The sequence below is a fragment of the Linepithema humile genome, chromosome 1, assembly GCF_040581485.1.
Source record: "Linepithema humile isolate Giens D197 chromosome 1, Lhum_UNIL_v1.0, whole genome shotgun sequence".
Classification (NCBI taxonomy): Eukaryota; Metazoa; Arthropoda; class Insecta; order Hymenoptera; family Formicidae; genus Linepithema; species Linepithema humile.
The window spans coordinates 18,055,401-18,078,897 of record NC_090128.1 but is presented as its reverse complement, the minus strand read 5'-3'; the positions used below and the strand labels follow the sequence as shown (position 1 = coordinate 18,078,897).

The following is a 23,497-nucleotide window of genomic DNA, read 5'->3' as shown; positions in this document are numbered from 1 at the left end:
GCCAAGTTTAAATAAAAAACCTTTCAAAAAAACTTGTATGTATATATTTTAAAAAAAGTTGTATATACCAAATAAAAATTTGCTATATATTCTGCCTATAAAAGAGGTGATATCAGAAAATGACGCCAAGTTTAAATAAAAAATCTTTCAAAAAAACTTGTATGTATATATTTTAAAAAAAGTTGTATATACCAAATAAAAATTCGCTATATATTCTGCCTATAAAAGAGGTGATATCAGAAAATGAAGCCAAGTTTAAATAAAAAACCTTTAAAAAAACTTGTATGTATATATATTACGAAAAAGGATTATATTTATTGCGCTTATTGCGCTTACAGCTTTTTAACCAATAAGCATCGATAAGATTGTATTTAGTTATTTTTGCATCTTTATCTAGTTATTTATTTAAAAATTATATTCATATCTACAATTAGTTAATTTTTTTTAAATATACATTTTAAAATAATTGCATCTGTATCTAGTTATTTTTTTTATATCTGTATCTAGTTAAATAAAATAATTTTTTAAATAAAAGTATTTAATTCAAAAATAAAAAAATTTTTTAAATTTAATCAAAATAAAAAAATATTACAAAATTTCGCAAAAAACTTGGCGCTGCTGTACTGAACTATTAACTTACATAAGATTTGCATCGCAATACTTTAACATGCTCCTAATCATTCCAACATACTTTAATCTATAGTATATGTGACGTAATACTATAGTTTAGTTTGGAGTATTAGAGCGAGTAGGAGCATGTTAGAGCAAGCGATGCAAACAAATTTCGGCTCAAACAGGGCTTGTTTGTTTTAGCTGCACTGGGGCAGCTCTGGGTCTGCTCTAAACAAGATAATACAAAACAAACTATTTATCTGTCCTGTATTGTCCTGTGTAGAGCAGACCCAGAGCAGCCTCAGTGTAGCTAAAACGAACAAGCCCACAGACTAGAGCGACGAAGCGGCAAGTGGCGATGCTATAGCCAATCAACTTACAATTTTACCGTAAGAACAAGAGTTTAATTGGCTATCGCGTCGCCGTTTGCCGCTCTGGTCAGTTTGAGTCATTATAACACTTAATCATGTAAATTGTAAAATTATTGCTCATTTTTATTCTTTATAATATTTTAAGATGTATTTAACATGTAGTTCAGTACAGCAGCGCCAAGTTTTTTGCGAAATTTTGTAATATTTTTTTATTTTGATTAAATTAAAAAAATTTTTTTATTTTTGAATTAAATACTTTTATTTAAAAAATTATTTTATTTAACTAGATACAGATATAAAAAAAATAACTAGATACAGATGCAATTATTTTAAAAAGTATACTTAAGAAAAATTAACTAGATAGATATAAACACAAATATCATTTTTAAATTTAAATAACTAGATATAGAAGCAAAAGTAACTAGATACAGATGCAATTATTTTAAAATGTATATTTGAAAAAAAATTAACTAATTGTAGATATAAATATAATTTTTAAATAAATAACTAGATAAAGATGCAAAAATAACTAAATACAATCTTATCGATGCTTATTGGTTAAAAAGCTGTAAGCGCAATAAGCGCAATAAATATAATCCTTTTTCGTAATATATATACATACAAGTTTTTTTAAAGGTTTTTTATTTAAACTTGGCGTCATTTTCTGATATCACCTCTTTTATAGGCAGAATATATAGCGAATTTTTATTTGGTATATACAACTTTTTTTAAAATATATACATACAAGTTTTTTTGAAAGGTTTTTTATTTAAACTTGGCGTCATTTTCTGATCTGATATCACCTTTTTTATAGGCAGAATATATAGCGAATTTTTATTTGGTATATACAACTTTTTTTAAAATATATACATACAACTTTTTTTGAAAGGTTTTTTATTTAAACTTGGCGTCATTTTCTGATATCACCTCTTTTATAGGCAGAATATATAGCAAATTTTTATTTGGTTATATATACAACTTTTTTTGAAAGGTTTGTTATTTGTTAATATATATACATTTTTTTGTGCAAGATAAATTTTTTGGAAGGTTAATATATAATACCCATACAGCACACAAACGTTGAATCAATATCTAAAAAACGTAGAATTGTAACATTATGAATGTTTCAGCAACGTTGCGAAATATAGATTCAATGTTGAAAAAATATTGAAGAAATGTCTAATGTCCGCTGAATTGCAATGTCTGCAAGACAAGAAACATTGATTCAATATTGATTCAACATTTAATCAATGCAGAATTTATATATATTATACATTATAATAATGTTTTGAAAAATTTAACAAAATAAATGTTTAAAATTAATTTTTATTTAAATATATATATTACATTGCAGCATGATATATTTTATATTATTTTATATTATATTTTGATAATTATATATTATATCACTTGTTTTTTATTGAACACACAAATCATCTTAAATCGTCATAAATATTATCTTAAATCGTCATAAGTCATCTTAAATCGTCATAAATCATCTTCGGCATCATCGTGATTGCTGCATATCTGCATATTTTTGTTTTCATCAAGTGAAATAGAAGATTTTCTATAAATAAATAATAATTACATACATTATAGCAACACACTTTTTTATAGCTAATAAATAAATATATATTTGCATATTTATACATATTTATTGTTTATATATGTATATAAAGTTATATACATACTTTCTCTCTCGACGAGCTTTGGCCTGTACTAGCCATTTCGCTATAAATTTGGCAACTTTCTCCTCAGTCACGTCCTTGTAATGAATGCGGACAGTTTCTATTATAAATTTAATCAAATTAATACCAGTTTTCGATAAGCTGACAAATACTAAAAAAAATTTATAGTAATAATAAAAAATTTACTAAGTATGATTTTGTACAAAGTCAATTCCTGGAAAGCCTTTTTCTTTTTCATTCCGGCAAAACTGTACATTTCGGCCAAAGAGTTAGACATAAATTTTTTAAGTATATTAATAGTGCAAGAATGCACATCAACACCTCCTAGGCCTTTTAATGTATGTACCTATGATTATAAAGATAAATAATTTCAGAAATGTTCGAAGTGTTCTTGACATCGATTAACATTATTATTTTTAAATTAAATTGAGTTAGAAAATAACATACCATACTTTCAAAAAACTCATTGTCTTCCAATTTATTTTCTAGAGTATTAAGTGCTAATTCATCGCACAAAGGCAATCCCAATTCTTTTGTATTTAAAGTGTTAATATCCCCCTCACGTTTGTAATAAGAAATTAAACGACGTTCTTCAAGAATCTCCATCCTTTTATCTATCGTATTTATTTTATATAGAATAATATTTAGTTTGCGCAAAATTTCTTTTTGAAAATCTGTACAAAAAAATGAATTTTAAGTCTTTTATATGCAACAATAATAAAAAAATAAATAGGCTAATCAATATCAGCAATAATAAATAATGATTTCGTGTAAGAAACAGTTATCGGTTCAAAACATTTTGCATATTTCATATATTATTAATAATTTCTAAAAAAGGGATATTTTATTATCTTAAAATGGTATTTTTTTTTATATGATAAAAACATATATTATAAATATTTAGTCTTAGTCTCGGTGTCCAAAGAGAAAACAAACAAATAAAAACTCAAATCATAAAGATAACTTAGTTGTAATAAATATTAAAAAATGATTTTTTTGCAGATTTATTTCTGCTTAACAATTTCTCCATTTAAAAAAGAAAAGTTGTAAAAAATTATTTGTTTTTATTATTCTCAACTGACAAAATATTTACCTGTATTATATGATAGAGATTGTTGTTTCGAGCATAAGATGTCAGATTCAATGTTATCAGAAGATATCTTTGAACCATGTTTTTTAAAATCATAAAGTGATGAACTTGCCATAAAAGTACTGTTTTCTTGAAGTTCATTGTTACACTTCTGTTTCAATATGTTTTCCGGTACGCTCGAAATAGTGTTTGACTGTTCCTTTGCTATTTGCAATATGGGCAAAGGCGGTATTTCTTTACAGGTTTTTTTTTGCTTGTGACATGATTCATTTTCGGAATCAGAAGTATAGTAATTTCTTTTCTTTGCTCGCTTACGTCTAGATATTTTTTTTTCAATGTCATTTTTCTCAGAATCAATATCGGAAAATTGTTCAGCGATTTTCAATTTTTTTATGCCATTTGCATGTGTATCTAAAATAATATAGTAATTAATGAAGTACTTGCCTATTGCTTACCATACAGAAAGAAATTGACAGCTGATATAAAGTTAAAAAGATACAACAAATTTTTCTCTCTCTTTATAACATCAATTTTAGCGAAAATTTTCTACTAGTGGGGGAAAAGTACACATAAATGTAAATGTCAATATACACATCATATATATATAAACACATTAAAAAAAAAAAAAAGACATTAATTAATAAGTTAAAATGTGAACTTAATAATGTTAAAAATACAGTACCTGTTGTACCAAAAATTCGTAATATATTATATGACGGCCATATTAATGGATTCGGATCTTCTTGATTAAAAATAGCCTGATTAATCTTTGCTTGTTTTGTATAACTTGGTCAATAACATTTTTTATTATCACAATAAATCCATGACGTGGGGGCAAGTTGGATCCCATCCTCGAACTCCACAATCGAAAATATTCCCATTTTATTTATGAATTGAAACACTATGTAACAAAGATAAAAAATACTATTGTTAGACCAAAATAAACTTCATTATTATAAGTAACAAAATATGATAAAAATCGAGAAACAGATATTATATTTATAATAGTATATTTATAGTATATTACATAGTATATGGATGTTAGAAGAAATAATCAATAAAGTATGTAGATAAGAAAAAATGTATATATACAATAAATTTATTCGCGTATAAATCATTAAATTATTTATTTCAACTAGTGAGGATTTTATGAAAATTGGATGTATGGATTCGAGTACGTTTTTTATTTTGAATCTGTTGATATGTTTGGTTTGGTTGATAGTTATTCTGCAATTGGCGTACCTAATTCAGAAATATGTCGAGGTTTATTTTCCAAATACATTTTTATGTATTTGTCCATATTTAATGACCATGAATTCTGCGCAAAAAAATTATTACTTTTAATATCAATAATCTGTACATATATATATGTGTGTGTGTGTAATTTGGATAGATATAGAATTGATGCTAGATCATAAAATTACATGAAAAATTAATATAAGAGATAGCATATATACATGCTAGATCATAAAATTACATGCAAAATTAATATAAGAGATAGCATATATGTATACTGAATTTAAAATTATAATAAAAGTATGTAGCAAATTAATAATGTACATTTTGTAGACTTACTTTTTAAAATATAAAAAAATTTTTTGTTTTTCAACATTTTACAAAAGGAAAAATTGTCTTAAAATTTGTTCAAGAATATGGCATTGCAAGGACAGTACATTGTTTTGAATCACCCTGTATATTTATATTGCAAAAGTCTCGCATACAAGCAAGCAAATGCGCGTCAAGATTATTATTATTTTTACATTATGTAGTATGTAATAGCGGAAACATAAATAATTTTTTATTGTACCGCATCAGCCATAATTTCCCTGCTATTTTTGATATAGGATATACATGTAAGTTTACATCTTTTGTAACAATTGCGATATTAAGCATACGTGATGCTATTGGAGACAAATATACGTTTCCTATCGGTATTAATTTTGCTCCAATTACGTAAATTCTATTATTATCATAGCTTTCAATAATATTAGAAATTACTATAGCTGTACCATCATTTAAAATACAAGTATTATTTCTTTTATCTTTACAATGTATTGCATATAGATCGTTAAAACATCGTTTATATTGAACTTTTACTCTAATTTCATCAGAGAGTGGTCCATTAAAATGCACATTCTTAAATAAAAATTTATTTCCTTGCAAAAATCGTTTACTTGTTGTTGACTCATAACCTACTATTAGATTTTCTTCATATCTTCGTACTAACTGTTGAAGGGGTTTTTCATTTTTTCTTAAATGTCTCTTTATAGTTGACATATAATTTTCGAAGCGAAATGCACTAAACATATCTAACGGACCGAACTTCTTAACATCGGCACATATATGTAACATATTATGTATGTTATAAGTGACATATTCTTTGCCGTAGATAATAGAAAACGTTGTGACAAAATGCTCTAATAAGCTCTGTGCATAATCTGTATATTGTGTAATCAGAGTAGGATTGACAAGAATCGTAATAGCTACATGTAGTGTAAGAAAATAAACGTACATATTTTGTGATAAATGATTTTTTAATACGATTGGCCCGGTATACAGCAAAAATTGTCTGTATTTAGTTGCTTTCCATTGCAGAGCATGTTTGAGACCTCGTGGTTTTTGAACAAAATCATTTGGACATCTTTTTTTAAACAATTCTAGTATTTCCGATATTTTCGCAATTGTACGTGAGCCTAATCGCACATTATTGGGTCCTTTTAACCAAAGCCACAATAATTTTTTCATCACCCCCAAGCAAATTAAATGCATATAATCTAATGGTACATTTGTTACCAATCCAAAATTGGGAATTTCATTTAAAATAGATATACCACTTTGAAAATCTTTGTATTCTCCATTCTTAAACTTGTTGTCAGTTCTTAGAGCATTCTGTAATGTTCCTCCCGGAAAGCAAACCTTTGACTCAATCCACTCCCCTCGAATAGTGCATTTCCGACAACAATTGTAACCAGTATGCTGTTTAATTGATAAAACATAAGCTGCAGCAGGAGCGTCACAAATTAAAGCGGAGATATTAATTGTAATTTGTATGTTATTATATAAAAATCCATTTCGATTTAATTTGACAGCTTCATCAACAAATGGTCGCAAAAATTCTTCAGCATGTGTTGGCTTATTTTTTCCACAAAAACATCCGACAATATAAACTTGTTTAGAAACATTATCCGAGCATAAAATTGGCCAAAAAACTGAGCCCTCAATATTTTTTGACAATGGCAATCTATCAATATTAATTAAAAGACAAACAGTTTCATCGTTTCTAATGTTTTTACGATGTTTCAATAATGCTTCAAGAGCTCTTTTTAAACCAAAATGATAATAATTGCCTCCACTTATAGGCACAATATTTGTCGTTCTAGGCGTTTGTAATAAACTTCTGCTATCTTTTGGAAAGTTACAACTTGTATACTTATTTAAGATAGGTAATAGTGCATTAATGGCATTATGAGGAATTCTAAATTTAATGGCCCATTCTTGAATTTCGCGTTTGAATTCGATTTCATTATCTAAAAGAATTCTATCGAAGTTTGTAGACAAAGAATTATTCAAGCTATTTGAATTGCCTTCGCTATAACTTTTATCATTGTTACTGCTCATTGTCATATCATTGTTATTATCGTCACTAATGTTAAGTACTACTTTATGATTGCCATCACATTGAACCGATTCATTAAACGTTTTTTCCTCCAACTGAATAGCATTTCTCTCTCTAAATATAAGTAAATAAAGATAATTAAGTAATGAATGTAAATATCTTCAATTAAACTAAAAGAACTTTAAATTAACATTTTATAAAAGTAATCTGACTATTAACGATATCATATTAACATAATCTATAATAATTGTTTATGACAAAAACAATTTTTTTTTAATTATACTTAAAAATTATATTTATTTACATCAATATGATATCACAGACGTTTCGGCCTTGGCTTAGGCCTTTCTCAATGTGATTAAAACGGTTTTGTTACATTGTAACGATGCAGCCCGCTGCATCGTTACGGCTACGGACCGTACATCGTCCGTAGCCCACCAAGGGCGCAGCGCGCGCCGATAAATTTCGCATCAAAAACAGCGGCGGTCAACCGCCGAAAATCCCCCACACCCGACCGTTCCGAAATTCCGTATTGTGGGGGACTCGCCGCCGAAACCGCCGATGCTTGCCGATTTGAAACCATTCGGCCGCCAGCCGGGTATAAAAGAGGCCCGGCTGTACGTCTTCTCACCAGACTCCGTTCGCTGATCGACAGCGAACAAACCTGCTACGAGTGTCCTCGTAGTCCCGACCGAGCATACTCGGACTCTATGCCTTTACCAGCACACGAGAATCCTCGTGTACCGCCGAGCGTCCTCGGTAATCTTTGCTCCCGCATACGAATATCTTCGTATACCCCGTCGAGCGTACTCGATTCCTCTAGGCCACCAAACTTTGTACTGCGGGTATTTCCGCGTACCTAGCCAGGTCGTCATTCTACAATCCGTCTCCGTACGAGCATCCTCGTACTCCCGCCGAGCATAATCGGCAGCCTACACCCTAATACCGCGTTTATTCACCGGGATTTCGAAAGCCGTAAATCCGTCCGGCCGGTTAAACCACGTCGACCAATCCGCGCCGCCGAATGGTCCGCGCCGATCTACGATCGAACGGACTCGCGATACCACCACGAACGTACTCACCGACGAGCGTTGTACCAACCGTTGCGACACGATCGCCCGCGCTTGCGCTCTCGTCGACCGCACCAGGACGCCTCACGTCATTCTTTATATTTTCACCCTTATTTCCACGTCGCTTTTGTAATAATTTTACACCGCTCTAAATAATTATTTCACCGCTGTCTAAATAATTATTTCGCCGCTACCGATACTTCGCGTCTAACTGCACATTGCTTCCGTTTCTATCTTTGCGCCGCTTTAAAAATAATTATTTCAGCGTTGCTCAAATAATTATTTCACTTGCCGATACTTCACGTTTATTTTCACGCATTTACTTTACGCCGCATTAAATAATTATTTCGCAATCGCTCACATAATTATCTCACTGCTACCGATACTTCGCATTTATCTACACATTTCGCTTGTATATTCTTTCGCATCACAATTTCACATCGCATGTACACACACAGTCATCAAACATATCTAACTGAATAAACACGATTTCTAATCTATCATTAATTAACCGCTTATTTTCTTTGACACACCCCCAACCGACCGAACCTGGATTCCGACGAGCTGTCCCGCGCACGAAAAGCTCACACGGTTTCAACATTAAAATATGGAGCGTGAAATTAACATAATATCTTATTAATACAGTTTTTTACTATAATCTAAAAAGTAATAGTTTCTGACCATAGTTGGTTTATATCTTGACTATGGTTTTTAACACTCTGTTGTGCCCTTGGTGATAGGGCACGGGTTCGGGATCTGCCAAGGAGTTAGGCCGGGAATCCGGGAATAATCCTTTTTTGTTCTTCTTAATAAAAAAACAATCTCCCATATATTTATTGGCTTCTTGATTTATTACAAGTTCCCTTACTTCTATGTAATCTAGGTTCCGTCAGGAATCCTTGCCTTAGTGTAGTATCACGGAGCCCCAAGTTATTCTTATTCGCTTTTAGCGGATTGTTATAATTCGCGTTCTTCTAGATTTGTGGTCCCAACGGACATACGTCCGTTTCTTGTGAATGATAGTTTTAGACCCGCCGTCGTGATCTCGCGACGGCGATTTTATATCTGTGAAACTGCACTTGATTGCAGTTTTAACGATCTAACTTGCTGACGAAATTCGATCGTTCGTCAGCATTGTCGCGTAAAAAGTGAGTTAGGTTTTAATTTTCGCTGCGCGCGTTATCCGGTGTCTCGCATGAGCTGGAAACTGAATATTAGATATCTTAATCTGATATGCAATAGATATTTTCTTATATTTTATTAATATATATATATTTTATTTTTAATAATTGGTTGTGGTTCTTTGGACCCACAACAACTCTTTTACAAAGTCTCAACTAAGTTGAAATTGAGAATTGACACATGGCTAAAAAATGACCATCCAATTTTTCTTAATAAACTCTTATTCTTATTGGGACTCCTTTTACATTCACTGATGGTTTTTTTGAACAAGTAACATATAATTCATACCGCATCGATCGCCGGATTGCGTTTATATATCACCGTTTCAACATGCGTCGGAGAGAAATTGCGAATGAGAATAGATAATGCGAACATTACTTTTTAGATTATAGTAAAAAACTGTATTAATAAGATATGTTAATTTCACGCTCCATATTTTAATGTAACAAAACCGTTTTAATCACATTGAGAAAGGCCTAAGCCAAGGCCGAAACATCTGTGATATCATATTAATGTAAATAAATAAATAAACGCGAACATCTAGCTTAGGTTCTTAACAGCTTTATACTCTTCTTATCTTTTAGGATAAAACTAAAGAGCCGATTAATATATTTTTTTAATTTTAAAAATTACACTTTTATTTACTCCAAATATACACATAATCTAATGGTATATTTTTCAGTAAATATTATTAACAGTGACATTGCATTGTTATATTTTCCACTCAACAATGTAAGTGTAATATAAAATATATTGTATATAACAGTTATATTTTTGAGTAGAAAATTACAACATTAATGTATACTGGATCGAAAGAACTAGAAAATAATTCATCTAACAATTCATCATTAAATCATGACACAAATATAACACATACTGTATTACTTCATTTTTGGTGTAAATATTATTCTGTACATCAGACCAATGTGAGCATCCTGGCATATTTAATAACATATCGTAATCAAACTGGGTTTCCTGATCGATTATACGTCTTAAGTGCCGTTCTGAATATTTTTTTACCTTTTTATTCGGTTGAGTAGTCATTATATTTATTTTCTATTCAAAAATTAATTAAGTAATGTGTATAGAACATTTTAGATCTTACAATTAGAAGTGATTTTATATATACAGATTGGACCATTTCAATCTATCTACATTCTTTCTTATCTTGGTTGACAAAAACCATATATAAATATATAGATAGGAACTAAAAGTTACATGTAAAAGTTTATATAAACTTCTCTAATCTTTTAATTAAGATTACAAATAAAAGTTTCATATTATAAATAATATGTAATGAGCAAGCACATAACCTCTTTATCATTCTCATTAGCATTCTTTTTTCCAGTACAAAAATACAAAATACAGCTTTTTGCAATATTCATGCATAATATACATAACCTCTAAAACCGGTTAATTACACTACTGTACTTTGAAAGTTATACATAGATTTATTGAAAAAACAGGAAGAATAACATAACAAAAAAGAAAAAACGAGAAACTTACAAGTCTAGATGTAATTATGTGTGAGATAACTCTTTGGGTCCGAAGCACTCTAAAAAAAAATTAACCACACTGTTATTATTTCATTTCACAGAAAGACAAATCATGTATATATTTGATATAAAATATAAATACCTGCTTTTAACTCTTTTCCGATATAGAAATACTTTGAACAACGCAGCAGATAATTATATCGCACTATAACACACCACGTGCACACAAGAAGCGAACTTCGAAACGAATCACAGAACTCGAGTTAGTTAGATCGCAAAAAACTTGGCGCTGCTATAAAATAGCCTTCATTGCTCTATAATATTTTAAGATGTATAATAATATTTTAATAGCCTTCATTGCTCTATAATATTTTAAGATGTATAATAATATTTTAAGGCTATTTTATAGCAGCGCCAAGTTTTTTGCGAAATTTTGTAATATTTTTTTATTTTGATTAAATTTGAAAAATTTTTTTATTTAACTAGATACAGATATAAAAAAAAATAACTAGATACAGATGCAATTATTTTAAAAAGTATACTTAAGAAGAATTAATTAGATAATTAACTAGATATAAACATAAATATCATTTTTAAATAAATAATTAGATATACATGCAACTTTTTTTGAAAGGTTCTTTATTTAAACTTGGCGTCATTTTCTGATATCACCTCTTTTATAGACAGAATATGTAGCAAATTTTTATTTAATATATACAACTTTTTTTAAAAGTACAATTTTTTTGGAAAGGTTTTTTGTGAGAAAAACTTTTTTTTAATATAATATATTTTTGAAAGTACAGTTCTTTGAAAAGGTTTTTTATGAGGAAAACTTTTTTTAAAAAAACAATTTTTTGGAAAGGTTTTTTTATGAGGAAAACTTTTTTTTAATATAACAAGGCGTGTACTTGGCGCCCTTTTTTTACCTTTTTTTAAAAAAAAGGTTTTTTGTGAGATATCATTTCTTTTTTTTAGTAAAAATAATTTTAATAAATATGATTCTTTTTTTTAGTAAAAATAATGGTAATAATATCCCACCATCACTCCCGTCATATTTTCAATACGACGATCCTCTTTTTGATTATAGAAATCTTAATTTATACAAACCTAATAATTTTTTTTTATATTTTACAACATGTTTTATAAGAAAATTATTAGTGATCATAAAAAGGTTATAAAAAACTATCTGTATTTCTAAGTTATTGCGTTTTTTTCATATATAAAAACAGATTACTTTTGATCAAATTTCTGTAAGAATGACAAAAACATCTTTAGCACCTCTAGACCATTGTCTTTTTTTAATTAGCGTATCGTCAGCTTCAATCCAAGTGTTAGACATTTCTTCTCTATAAACATTACATACCTGCCGATTCCACCAATGTGCACAAAGTACACTTTCTGTCCACTAACTACAGAATACTAACAAGGGAACGTTCACAAGTGTCCCCTCCCCCGATTTGATTTTCCTTGAAATATGTTGTAAAACATACAATTTGAGGAGACACGTATTTTTTTATAGCGGCCCTAACTCAAATTTAAGGGATCAAACACTTCTTTGAAAAAAAAACGGTTTTTTTCTTTGTGTGTAACTATCGCCAAAACCGTAGGAGATAAAAAAATATTTCAAATAGAAGTTGTATGGCTTGTAATGGACTTTATAACTGTGTAGTTAAATTTTCAAAAAATGAAATTTTTTTTAATTTACCCCCACCCCTTGTTATTATTTTTTCGAATTTCAAAATTTTTGTAATGACAAAAGTTGTAGCATTTTTTACGCTGAATTCAACCATATATGATTTTATTATGTTTCGAAATCACATCTTTCAAAAATGAGTCATCAATATCACATTATATGCGTCGCGCTGCATGACCGTTTATACCGCACTTGTGTTGTGCATAGTCGCAAAATAAATATAAAAATGACATGTTAATTTATATTTGAGAAAGAAAAGTTAACTAAAATTGTTGCTAAAGCATCTCTTTCACATTACACTCTTATAGATAATCGCTGCATTTCGTGCGCAGCGCGTTGTTATATGCAAGTTAGCTATCAGCGCATATTACACTTTGAAGTTTTGCTTGCAGTGACCACGGGAAAATAATTTATGAAACGAAAACAGTGAATGAATTAATCTATTCAACATATATCTACCCTGACTCTACCTTCTTGGCCCGACTTGACTGAGAATGAAATAAAATATAAAATTCTGTACAGTTTACTCTTTTTCAATAATTTTAATATACTGTGATTCTACATGCTATTACATTCCACTAAATTACTACGATTTTTTTAAACTATGGTATATAAAATGTATATTATAAGTATAATTATAATATATATAAATAAGCTTATATATATATAAAAGCTTATTTATTGTATCAATATATTATAATTATACTTATAATATACATTTTATATTTCAAGATTTTATATACCATAGTTTAAAAAAATCGTAATAATTTAATAGAATGTAATAGTATGTAGAATATATCGCAGTATATTAAAATTATTGAAAAAGAGTATGTACAGAATTTTATTCATTGTCAGTCAAGTCGGGCCAAGAGAGTAGAGTCAGGGTGGATATATGTTGAATAGATTGATTCATTCACTGTTTTCGTTTCATAAATTATTTTCCCGTGGTCACTGCAAGCAAAACTTCAAAGTGTAATATGCGCTGATAGCTAACTTGTATATGACAACGCGCTGCATACGAAATGCAGCGATTATCTATAAGAGTGTAATGTGGAAGGGATGCTTTAGCAACAATTTTAGTTAACTTTTCTTCCTTAAATATGTGATAACATGTCATTTTTATATTTATTTAACGACTATTGCGCAACACAAGTGCGGTATAAACAATGCGTCATGCAGCGCGACGCATATAATATGATACTGATGACTTATTTTTGAAAAATGCGATTTCGGAACATAATAAAATCATATATGGTTGAATTCAGCGTAAAAAATGCTACAACTTTTGTCATTACAAAAATTTTGAAATTCGAAAAAATAATACCAAGGGGTAAGAGTAAATTAAAAAAAATTACATTTTTTGAAAATCCAACTACACAGTTATAAAGCCCATTACAAGCCATACAACTTCTACTTGAAACATTTTTTTATATCTCCTACGGTTTTGGCGATAGTTACACACAAAGAAAAAACTCGTTTTTTTCAAAAGGGTGTTTCACCCTTTAAATTTGAGTTAGGGCCACTATAAAAAAATACGTGTCTTCTCAAATTGTATGTTTTACAACATATTTCAAGGAGAATCAAATCGGGAGGGGACACTTGCGAACGTTCCCTTTAAGAGTGTTGTCAGCATGTGTGTTGCTACACTTCTGCACTTCAAGACGAGAAAATTTTTTTTATAAAGAATACTATTATTTTGATATACACTATCTCTATTCGTCTCCACAACACGTTACATATACATTTTACGACCGATATTAATTATATCAATGTGATTAGTATCATCAAAGCTGCGAGCTGACAGGTCTGAGCGCCGCCATGTTGGAAAAGAACAGACATCTTTTAGAAAAAGAAAGGAAAGAAAAAAGACGCTCTTATGCGGGAATCGACATTTCACGAGATGTAGAAAAGGACAACCATGTCGCATTTTGATGCTTCTAGTTGACAAAGGAAAAACTTATATATTAGAGAAGGATGACGAACAGACGACGACGACGACCAAGACTTACATAGATTTCGGCATATTTCGACTTTGGCAAACTTTGGCAATTAATATATTTTTTTAGAAAGCATGTACAAAAAAAGTAAAGATACTTTTATTATGTAAATCGCATGTGCTCTATCGATTGAGCCTATTATAAATTCGATCGGTCCACGCATTATTGAGATATGAAAATCTCGACTCCTATCAGCTCATGTGCTCGCGTAAAGATACACGGTCGGTCTTGCGCTGCGCGTGAACTTGGCGCGAGACACTACCGTGTCTCTTGATTAGATACGGTGTGACTCTGAGAGGTCTGCCCTCTTACGGTAATCTGGTTCGGAGCAGAACAACGAGTTGAGTCGATCCGATCAAACGGTTAGATTAGACCGACGACGTGCCTCATTATTTAAAAGAAGGATCATGTGTGTGTGTGTGTGTGTGTATATATATATATATAAAACTTTAAAAATTTAAAAAAAACCAACAAATTAATATACATATTTAAATTAATATATTTTTTAGAATTTTATATGATATAATAAATTATATATATATATAATTATATTATTATTTCTTATTAATAATTATTGTAATAATTATTATATTATTTCAAAAGATAATAATTTTTAAATGTTGTTTCTACGTTATAGCAACATTTAATAATCAATATAGAAAACTCAACATAGATTCAATGTTGAAAAAACCTTTACACTTCAACATTTAACATTGCAACGTCTCAGCAACGTTATTTCAACTTTCTGTGCTGTATGGGATATATACGACAGCTTTTTTTTGAAAGGTTTATATATACAACAACTTTTTTTGGAAGGTTTACGTGTATACAACAACTTTTTTTTGGTATACAATAACTTTTTTTGGAAGGTTTGCGTGTGTTACGTCCTGATAGATGTAGAATTTTTTTCGTTGGGCTCGGCGATCGACGTAAACGGACCTGACCGCACGAGCCGAGCGGCACGTTTAGGACTTGCGACGGGTCAGCGACTGGAAGAGTCGTTTTTACTCCGTCAACAAGTCAACCGCTCGTGGTTCCCTTTTTGGGTCAAGGAATTGAATCCCTATTACCCGGGGCGGAACCTTTGTGCGCAATTTGAGAGGGAAGGTGTGAGGGGGTGACGAACGAGGAGGGTGTGGTTAAATAAAAAAAAAGAACAAAGTTTAATTTACTAAAGACAACATTTTAATTCGATTAAATTTATAATTACGATACAAAACTCAACTCTTATTCACACGTGTTTTATATTTCTATTAGTGTATTTTTCACAAGTGTGTGTGTGTGTGTGTGTGTTATTCCTCAGGGGAGAGGACTAAGTTTAGGAAATCAAACCCTGTGAATTCAGGGTTTGGAAGATGGGGAGGAGCCGCGACGTATTCGATGGTAGTGGCTTCGGAGTTGACGGATATGTTGTCGAACTCCGGATCGTTTCGTGGGAATTCCTCCAGTTGAGCCTCTACTGGAGGAGGATGGAAGCGAACAGGCGAAGGGGGTCTGTACTCCAGGAACTCTTCAAGAGACGGAGAGATAGACCTAGGAGAAGGAAGTAGAGGAAAGTCGAACACGGGAAAGGGTTGAGGAGGTGGTTGAGGAAATTCCTGAGAAATCGGTGATAATGGAGGAGGTTGGTCTGTTTGCGTGTGAGTGCTTGTACGGGCGTTATTAAATGGGGTGTGTCGCCTAATTCTAATGGGTCTTACGGTGACCCTCGCAGCGTATCTAACGTATGGCGGGAGGAATATAGCTAAACAGAGAGCAAATGCCGAGAGATCCGAGCGGTTCCGACGATTGTTGGGTCGCGGCGAATGTTTAGTTCTCACTGACAAATAACACAAAAACAGATTTTTAACCGAAATAGGGACGGATTACATAAAAAGAAATAAGAGAATACTAAAGAGAGGAGGAAAAAAAAACAAATGAACTAACTTACTCGTTGTAGGATAGTTTCAAGTCGGGTTGACTATGTTCGGTGGTTCTGAGCAGGCGCCCCGTTGAGGGAAGGCGTTATGTGAGCGTCGGACCCCTTTTTTTGTAAACGCGTGGGCACCCTGCTGCGGGATGGTGTCGTCAGGGTGATGGGCCTTCTACTTGAGATGCACCACGAGACGATCGCGACAAGGTATCAACTGACTTTACTCTTTGATTCGCGCCCCCGAACTACTCGAAAAACTGTTTGAGCTAAACGGAATAACTGCGCAAAACTGCTTGAAAAACTGTGTGTGATTGTGTCCGGAGCCACCAGAACACGGGTTTTTATACTTTTTCTTTGGGGTAGATCCCTTTGGAAAATCTTAGGTTTTTGGAGCGGGGATCGAATAGGAATTAGTCTTGCGAGAAAATTTTTAATGTGGGGGAAGATGGCGTCATTTTTAGCTAATAGGATTGAATTTAGATGACTAGGTTACTTGAAATGAGATAGGAAGAAAGAGGCCCTAACGAATAAGGAATAGCGTCGTTTCGGGTCCATATATGATGGGGGTAGGTTTTTGAGGTGGCGTAACCCGGTTGGTGTTAATTAGTATAGGTGGGGTGCATCTCAGTGTCTTAAGATCTGGGTGGGCGTAGTCTTTAGACCATACGATGGAATGATGGGTGGTCTATAGAAGTGCTTGCCCCGATTCTCGGCTTTCGGATTGGGTGGTTAAGAATCGGTATATAAGTTCGCAAAGCCTTGGGTCACTGATCTAATAAATTTGACAGTTTACGACTGTCGCGTGCCCTTGGTGTCGCGTGGAGAGTGCGACTAATGCATCTCGGTTTTCCAGACCTACTAAACACGTGCGCCGTATCAGGTGTCGCGCCTTCTCGGCATGCGACTGCGGTCATTCCCCGATCGTTACTCGGTAAAACCCTATCTACTAGCTAGAGTTCCCGTAGGTGGAATCCAAGAGTATGACTAGTTGGTGCCAGTTTTTTCTTTTTATCTCTTACTCTAACCGTCTGGAGTTGGTTAAGGACTCCAGCTACCGCGAAGTTTTGACTTTTACGGTTTTTCTGGCGACGATAGGCACGCTGAGCGGCCAAGGTATTTTGAAATATCCATGCTATTTTTCTCCGTGAGAAGATTCGAGCTCCTGGTGTCTCATGAGAAAAACAGCTCTGGCGTTATAATATTTCTTAAGAGTTTTGTTGGTTCCGCGTTTACTAGGTCTGGTATTTAATGAAAAGAAAAGAATCGTGTAGTCTGATCAGGACGTAACACGTGTATACAACAACTTTTTTTTGGAAGATTTGCGTGCACTTGGCGCCTTTTTTTTACCTTTTTTTAAAAAGGTAATTTGTTGATTGATGGATATTGTTTCTTTTTTTCAGTAAAAATATTACTAAATATATAAATTTTATATTGATATTTCAGAGTGAAATAACAATTGTGAAATAATTAATTAGATTTTGCTAAAGAGTCCCACCACCACCCCCGTCATATAAAACGGTCCTCTTTGATTAATGTTGTAATAATATAAAGTTATATATAATTATGTAAATATCAAACAAATCGTTTCTAGGCCATTGTATTTGTTTAATATTTAAGCGTCATTGGCTTAACTTTCTTTATTTTCTTTTTTTTACATATATTTGATTATCCATAAAGATTTTCGTCATCAGTGAACATATTTTAATAAAATATTTGATTATATATGACAATTCTTTTTACCATTTATTATCAAAAGATATGATCAAATAATACCACCAATTACTTATCAATTTTCTGTAAGAAAATGATACAGATATCTTTAGCGCCTCTAGGCCATTGTTTTTTTCTAATTTGCGCATCGTCAGCTTCAATCCAAGTATTAGACATTTCTTCTCTACATATACTTGTGTAATGACCATTTTCGATACATGATCCATGATGGAATATAGCACTCATAACTTTGTAGAATTGTCCAGCAATATTTATATTAGTTGTTGGGACAGCACGTAAAGTAAACTTATCTGTTTTTGTTGATATACCGTCTTGAATTGCTATTAAATGCATGACAATTATATCTCCGGTTAATATTAATTCACTTTTACATAATATGTCATTTCCTGTACAATTTTCACATGATTCGTTGTGTAATTGACACCAATGAGAAAATGTTACATTTAATAATTCATTAAGATCAAAACTTTTTTTCTTCCGTTTATTAACAGAAATTGAAAGAAGGATATTTTTATTAACAATAGTCGTCGTATCATGACAATTTTTACATCGTTTAATGGAAGTGACTTGATGCTCAACTAAATTTTTTATATAATCGTATTTCGTGCAAAGAGCTATAAGAAATTCACATGCATCTCGTTTAACATTTTTGGAGAAAAATTCTCCTAAACTTTGTCGTATTACATATGTATTCAAGTTAGGCAGTTTGTTTTCATATTGATTTATTAAAATACCTAAAATACTTAATTTATCATACTCAAATATTAGTTTTCTAATAACATTTAAATGTAAAAAGCATTGCAATACTGCATTTGCATAACACGAACCCTTATCTATATTTTGAAAACCATGTGTGACCCAAGTAATATTTTTTCGAACTTTTTTATGTGATTCTTGAACAGAACTAATTATTTTGGGTTGTACCCATAAAATATCTTTTATTTTACGATACTTTTCTTTTGAAACAGAAATTATATCTGTTTTGGATTTGTGTATTCGTTTTAATCGATTATATTCAACAATAGCTTCTTCACTAGCTTCTATAGATGAAGGGTCAAAATTGATCAAATGCAATCCATCTGAAGATGTTACTCGTGACAATGCAACATAAACTTGGCCGTGACTAAATACAGAATTACCTATGTCCATAATAGCATTCTGCAAACTCAGGCCTTGGCTTTTATGAACAGTAATTCCGTAACTTAGACACAATGGAAATTGTTTTCGAATAACATATGCTTTCTCCATCACCGCAAATTTGACATTTACTCTTTCAATTAAATATTCTAAACCTGATGGCAAAAGAAGCTTAATTTTTTCTATATAACCGTTAGAAATATCTTGTACAACTGAAATGACTTTAGCAATTGTACCATTAACAAGACCCAAACTAGCATCAATATTACGCCTTATCATAACTTTTGCCCCAATTTTTATAACAATTTGTTTCGAAAGCCCAGCTGTTTTAGAATTATCATCATCATTATTTTCCAACACTTTTAATATTTTCTTTTTTATATATGGAATACATTCGATTGTATCTTCAGCAATTAATAATATTTCTTTCGAAGCAATACGACTTAACATTGCAGCATTCAAAACGTCACACATGTGACAAGTGGGCAATAAACAAACGGTATCTGATGGCAAATTGTTAATAAAATCACATAATTCAATTAATCTAGATTCGAAGGAATCTTCTGTAAAAGATATTTTCTTATTTTCAAAAATTTCATAATCAGACTTTGTTAATAAACCAATACGAATTCTTGACAATAATTCACAATAAGACTCATCTTCTTGCTGGCGCATATTAATTGTCAACTCATCGTAATCAAATAATGTAGTCCACAAATTTACAGTCTGTAGGCAACCGATATATTTGTTAACTTTTTCATTTGACAAATCTTTAAAGACAGAATCTTCATGTACAGGAGGCAATTGAAGCAAATCTCCAAACAAAAGAATATGCCTTTTACCAAACCAGCCATCATCACAATCACTTGAATCAAATATTTCAGACAATCGAAGATGTATGTACATTAAAGTCAAATTAGATATCATTGATACTTCATCGATTATAAAAAGAATAGCATCTTTAAGTTCCGCTCGTAAAAGTTTTAACACATGATCAGACAATCGTTTATATTTAGGAGTATTACCATGTTCAACAGGTAATTGAAGCAATCTATAAACTGTCAAACCGTCTATATTAAACGCTGCTATGCCAGTAGGTGCTGCTACAGCAGTATCTTTTTTGAGATTTTGTTTTATCCAGCACTTAACAGTTTTAATTAAATAACTTTTTCCAGTACCACCTTCTCCACTAACATATAATCGCAATATTGATTTATCTGACTCTATAATAGTAATAACTCTATCGAATACTCTTTTTTGATCTATATTTAATTTTGCAATCATTTCTGATACATCAATATCTTTAATATTTTTATCACCGAGATCCTTAAAATCTTGCATCGCTTCACCAGCTTCTATATTTTGAACACCTATTGGATTGTCAGGATCATCTTGCGACTCATGTTTTTGTACTTCATCTAAATGTTGCTGCACTAACTCTTTAGCATTTTCAAATGCTTTTTGCAATTCTTCTAGTTTTTTGTGATATTGTAATGCTTCTGTTAAATGTAGTTTTACCTTGTGAAATGATTCTGCATAAGTATCACATCCATTTCTAAGCTCTTCTAATTCTCTCCACGGTTCGAACAGAAGTAATAACGCAAAGAAATACTTTTCCGGTTGTGTATTAACATTATATCTATAATAATTAATAAGATATCCACGCTGTCGTCGTCTAAGATATCCATTTTTAAATTTATAGAATTCAACAAACTTATTTTGTGGTTTGATTTTTGTAATATCATACCATTTTGCAAACTCATAAAGAGACATACATTCTAATTCTTTTGGTCTCTCTGGATAGTGGTTATCTATCAAAGATTCACAAAATATATCTGTCGATTGATCATCAAGTACTTCAATCTCTTTACGAGTTTTCAATTTCCTACATCTTATTCGATTAACATCTAACCATCTAATAGTTGTATTTGGATCAGTTCCATATAAAGCAATACCCAGTAATGTATCAGCAGCTTCAAGAGCTCCACATTCTCTATTACTCGTGAATCGCAAGGCAATACTCCAAAGATAGCTCATCAATGATTTATTCGTATTAATAATAGTATCAGACAACTCACATTTTCCCGCTTTATTCATATATTTAGTAATGTACCAGGTAAGCAGTGACGACTTTTCGCCAATAAATTGTATATCCATATTTCCTTCCCATGCAGTAAGAAGAACAGGATTATAATCATTTATATTACTTTCATCTTCAGTTCGCGGAAGATCATAAAGCCTGCTTCTATGTTTTAATTGCTTTCTACCTGCTATGGCAGTTGTGACATCTCTTATACTTAACGTCTCAGTGACAGGACGAGGAAATCCAAAACGACATCTCCGAACAACTTTACGTCCAACTTTTTTAGAACGGAGACAGTAATCATTATGTTTGTGTCGTTGATGCGTATTAACACGTCTATACAATAATAGTGAAATATTTTTATCTGGCATTTTACAGCTTATATATTGTAAAATAAATTTGGAAACTTCTTCAATAGAAGATTCACCAAGAATTGGAGCATTTTTTATCCAAATTAATAAATGAAAATGTTGTATGCCGCTACCTTGGTATTCTCGTCGCCAAAAATAATGAGTGACTTCTCCGATCGGATGATCTTTGGAACAAATAAAGTCAAGCATCGCACGAAACGTATTATCGAGAAATCTCGATGTTGACACAGGATCTCTAGCAACAAGTACACTGGTGCATGCCGAAGAATCGCACCATCCATTTACTTCACGAATATATTCACCTAACTCTTCCCATAACCATTCAGCGGGACTTAATGTTAGAAACCATGTTGCAGGTCCGTAATGTTGTGTCATACAATTTAAATTATTTCGCGGTTTACTCCAAAATTGTTCCGTATTCCTTAGTGTCGAAAATATTGTGGTTAAATCGGATTCTAACAATTCTTTGGACATTGCTTCTAAATATTCCGCAGCCGTATAACGAACTTGTGGATTAGTTACATTTATCTTATGAAAAATTCCACGATTTAATTGACGGATATTCGTATTATTTAACAAAAAGAATAGGTATTGTTGATTTAATCTATACTGTGGATGTTTAGACATCAAACGACATTTAACAAATTCATGATCATGAAGCTTGACCTGCCTAGTTTCATGCTGTCCATTAATACCAAAAGAATATAAATCTGGAAAACATAATAAATCCAAAGATTTCTCACGATTATCCAAAGGTAAATCATAAACTTTTAACATTTGATATAAAGCTGTTGCAGTTTTATTTGTTCTCTTTTCATATAATGGATATATAGTATATTGCTCATAATAACCATCATTTTCATCATTAATAACCTGAGTTAGCATTGCCTTATGCTGATTGAATGCAGCATCTCCAAGATTTTTTGTTCCCTGTATTTCGGTTTCTAAATTATTACTTAATGACACATGCTCCTCATCCAATACATCTTTTGCAACATTTTCATCCTCTTGCATCTGGAATTCCAGATTATTTAATTTTTCCAAAGATAATTCATTATGACTATTTGGTAATATTATTTCAGAATACAAAGGATTATTATTCTTTAACCATATTAATGCATTAAATACTTTTTTAACATTTACTATCTCTTCCCATATAATTTTTGATTTTGTGGGAATACCTCTGACTAAGATATATAATTCATGATTAATATTTATTGCATCGGTATTAGAACATAATTTGTTTAATGTCTCTTGTATAGGAAGTGGTAAATGAAATGTTCTACCTTTAACTTTTTGTATCATTTGCCTTTCAGGTAATTTTTTGTTCATAACAGTTGTCATTTTAACAACAGTTTGAAATGCTTTAGCTCTCTGTATAAGAATCTTTTCAAATGTATTAAGAGATGATATTACTTCAGGCACATTATTTGTAAAAAGATTATTCA

At 31.3% G+C, this 23,497-nt stretch overlaps 2 protein-coding genes across 4 annotated transcripts; both read right to left on the bottom strand.

Moving 5' to 3' along the window:
* Nucleotides 1–1,162: 1,162 nt before the first annotated feature.
* Nucleotides 1,163–11,186, bottom strand: LOC136997479 (uncharacterized). Of its 3 annotated transcripts, XM_067348386.1 has the most exons (7): nucleotides 11,136–11,186; nucleotides 4,444–4,662; nucleotides 3,765–4,172; nucleotides 3,119–3,345; nucleotides 2,858–3,017; nucleotides 2,675–2,771; nucleotides 1,163–2,550 (listed from the first exon to the last, which is right to left on the bottom strand). In XM_067348386.1, exons 3-7 carry the CDS (start codon nucleotides 3,874–3,876, stop codon nucleotides 2,472–2,474), a joined length of 675 nt encoding a protein of 224 aa, XP_067204487.1. In that variant the 5' UTR covers nucleotides 3,877–4,172; nucleotides 4,444–4,662; nucleotides 11,136–11,186; the 3' UTR covers nucleotides 1,163–2,471. The 3 variants fall into 3 exon arrangements, with proteins under 3 accessions (XP_067204487.1, XP_067204486.1, XP_067204488.1); XM_067348385.1 differs by lacking the exon at nucleotides 11,136–11,186 and having other exon boundaries at nucleotides 4,444–4,805; XM_067348387.1 differs by lacking the exons at nucleotides 4,444–4,662; nucleotides 11,136–11,186 and having other exon boundaries at nucleotides 3,765–4,370.
* Nucleotides 11,187–18,362: 7,176 nt separating this feature from the next.
* On the bottom strand, nucleotides 18,363–22,142 carry LOC136997478 (uncharacterized). The gene has a single exon (XM_067348381.1). It carries the CDS (start codon nucleotides 22,047–22,049, stop codon nucleotides 18,507–18,509), a length of 3,543 nt encoding a protein of 1,180 aa, XP_067204482.1. The 5' UTR covers nucleotides 22,050–22,142; the 3' UTR covers nucleotides 18,363–18,506.
* Nucleotides 22,143–23,497: the final 1,355 nt, after the last annotated feature.

What these genes read in the sequence shown, in the direction of transcription:
- LOC136997479 (XM_067348386.1), bottom strand. Translation starts at nt 3,876, where the DNA reads ATGGCAAGTTCATCACTTTATGATTTTAAAAAACATGGTTCAAAGATA. An exon ending in ATCTCTATCATATAATACAG is followed by an intron (nt 3,346 to 3,764) that starts GTAAATATTTTG and finishes TTTTTTGTACAG; the next exon opens with ATTTTCAAAAAGAAATTTTG. An exon ending in TTTGTACAAAATCATACTTA is followed by an intron (nt 2,772 to 2,857) that starts GTAAATTTTTTA and finishes AATTTATAATAG; the next exon opens with AAACTGTCCGCATTCATTAC.
- LOC136997478 (XM_067348381.1), bottom strand. Translation starts at nt 22,049, where the DNA reads ATGCCAGATAAAAATATTTCACTATTATTGTATAGACGTGTTAATACG.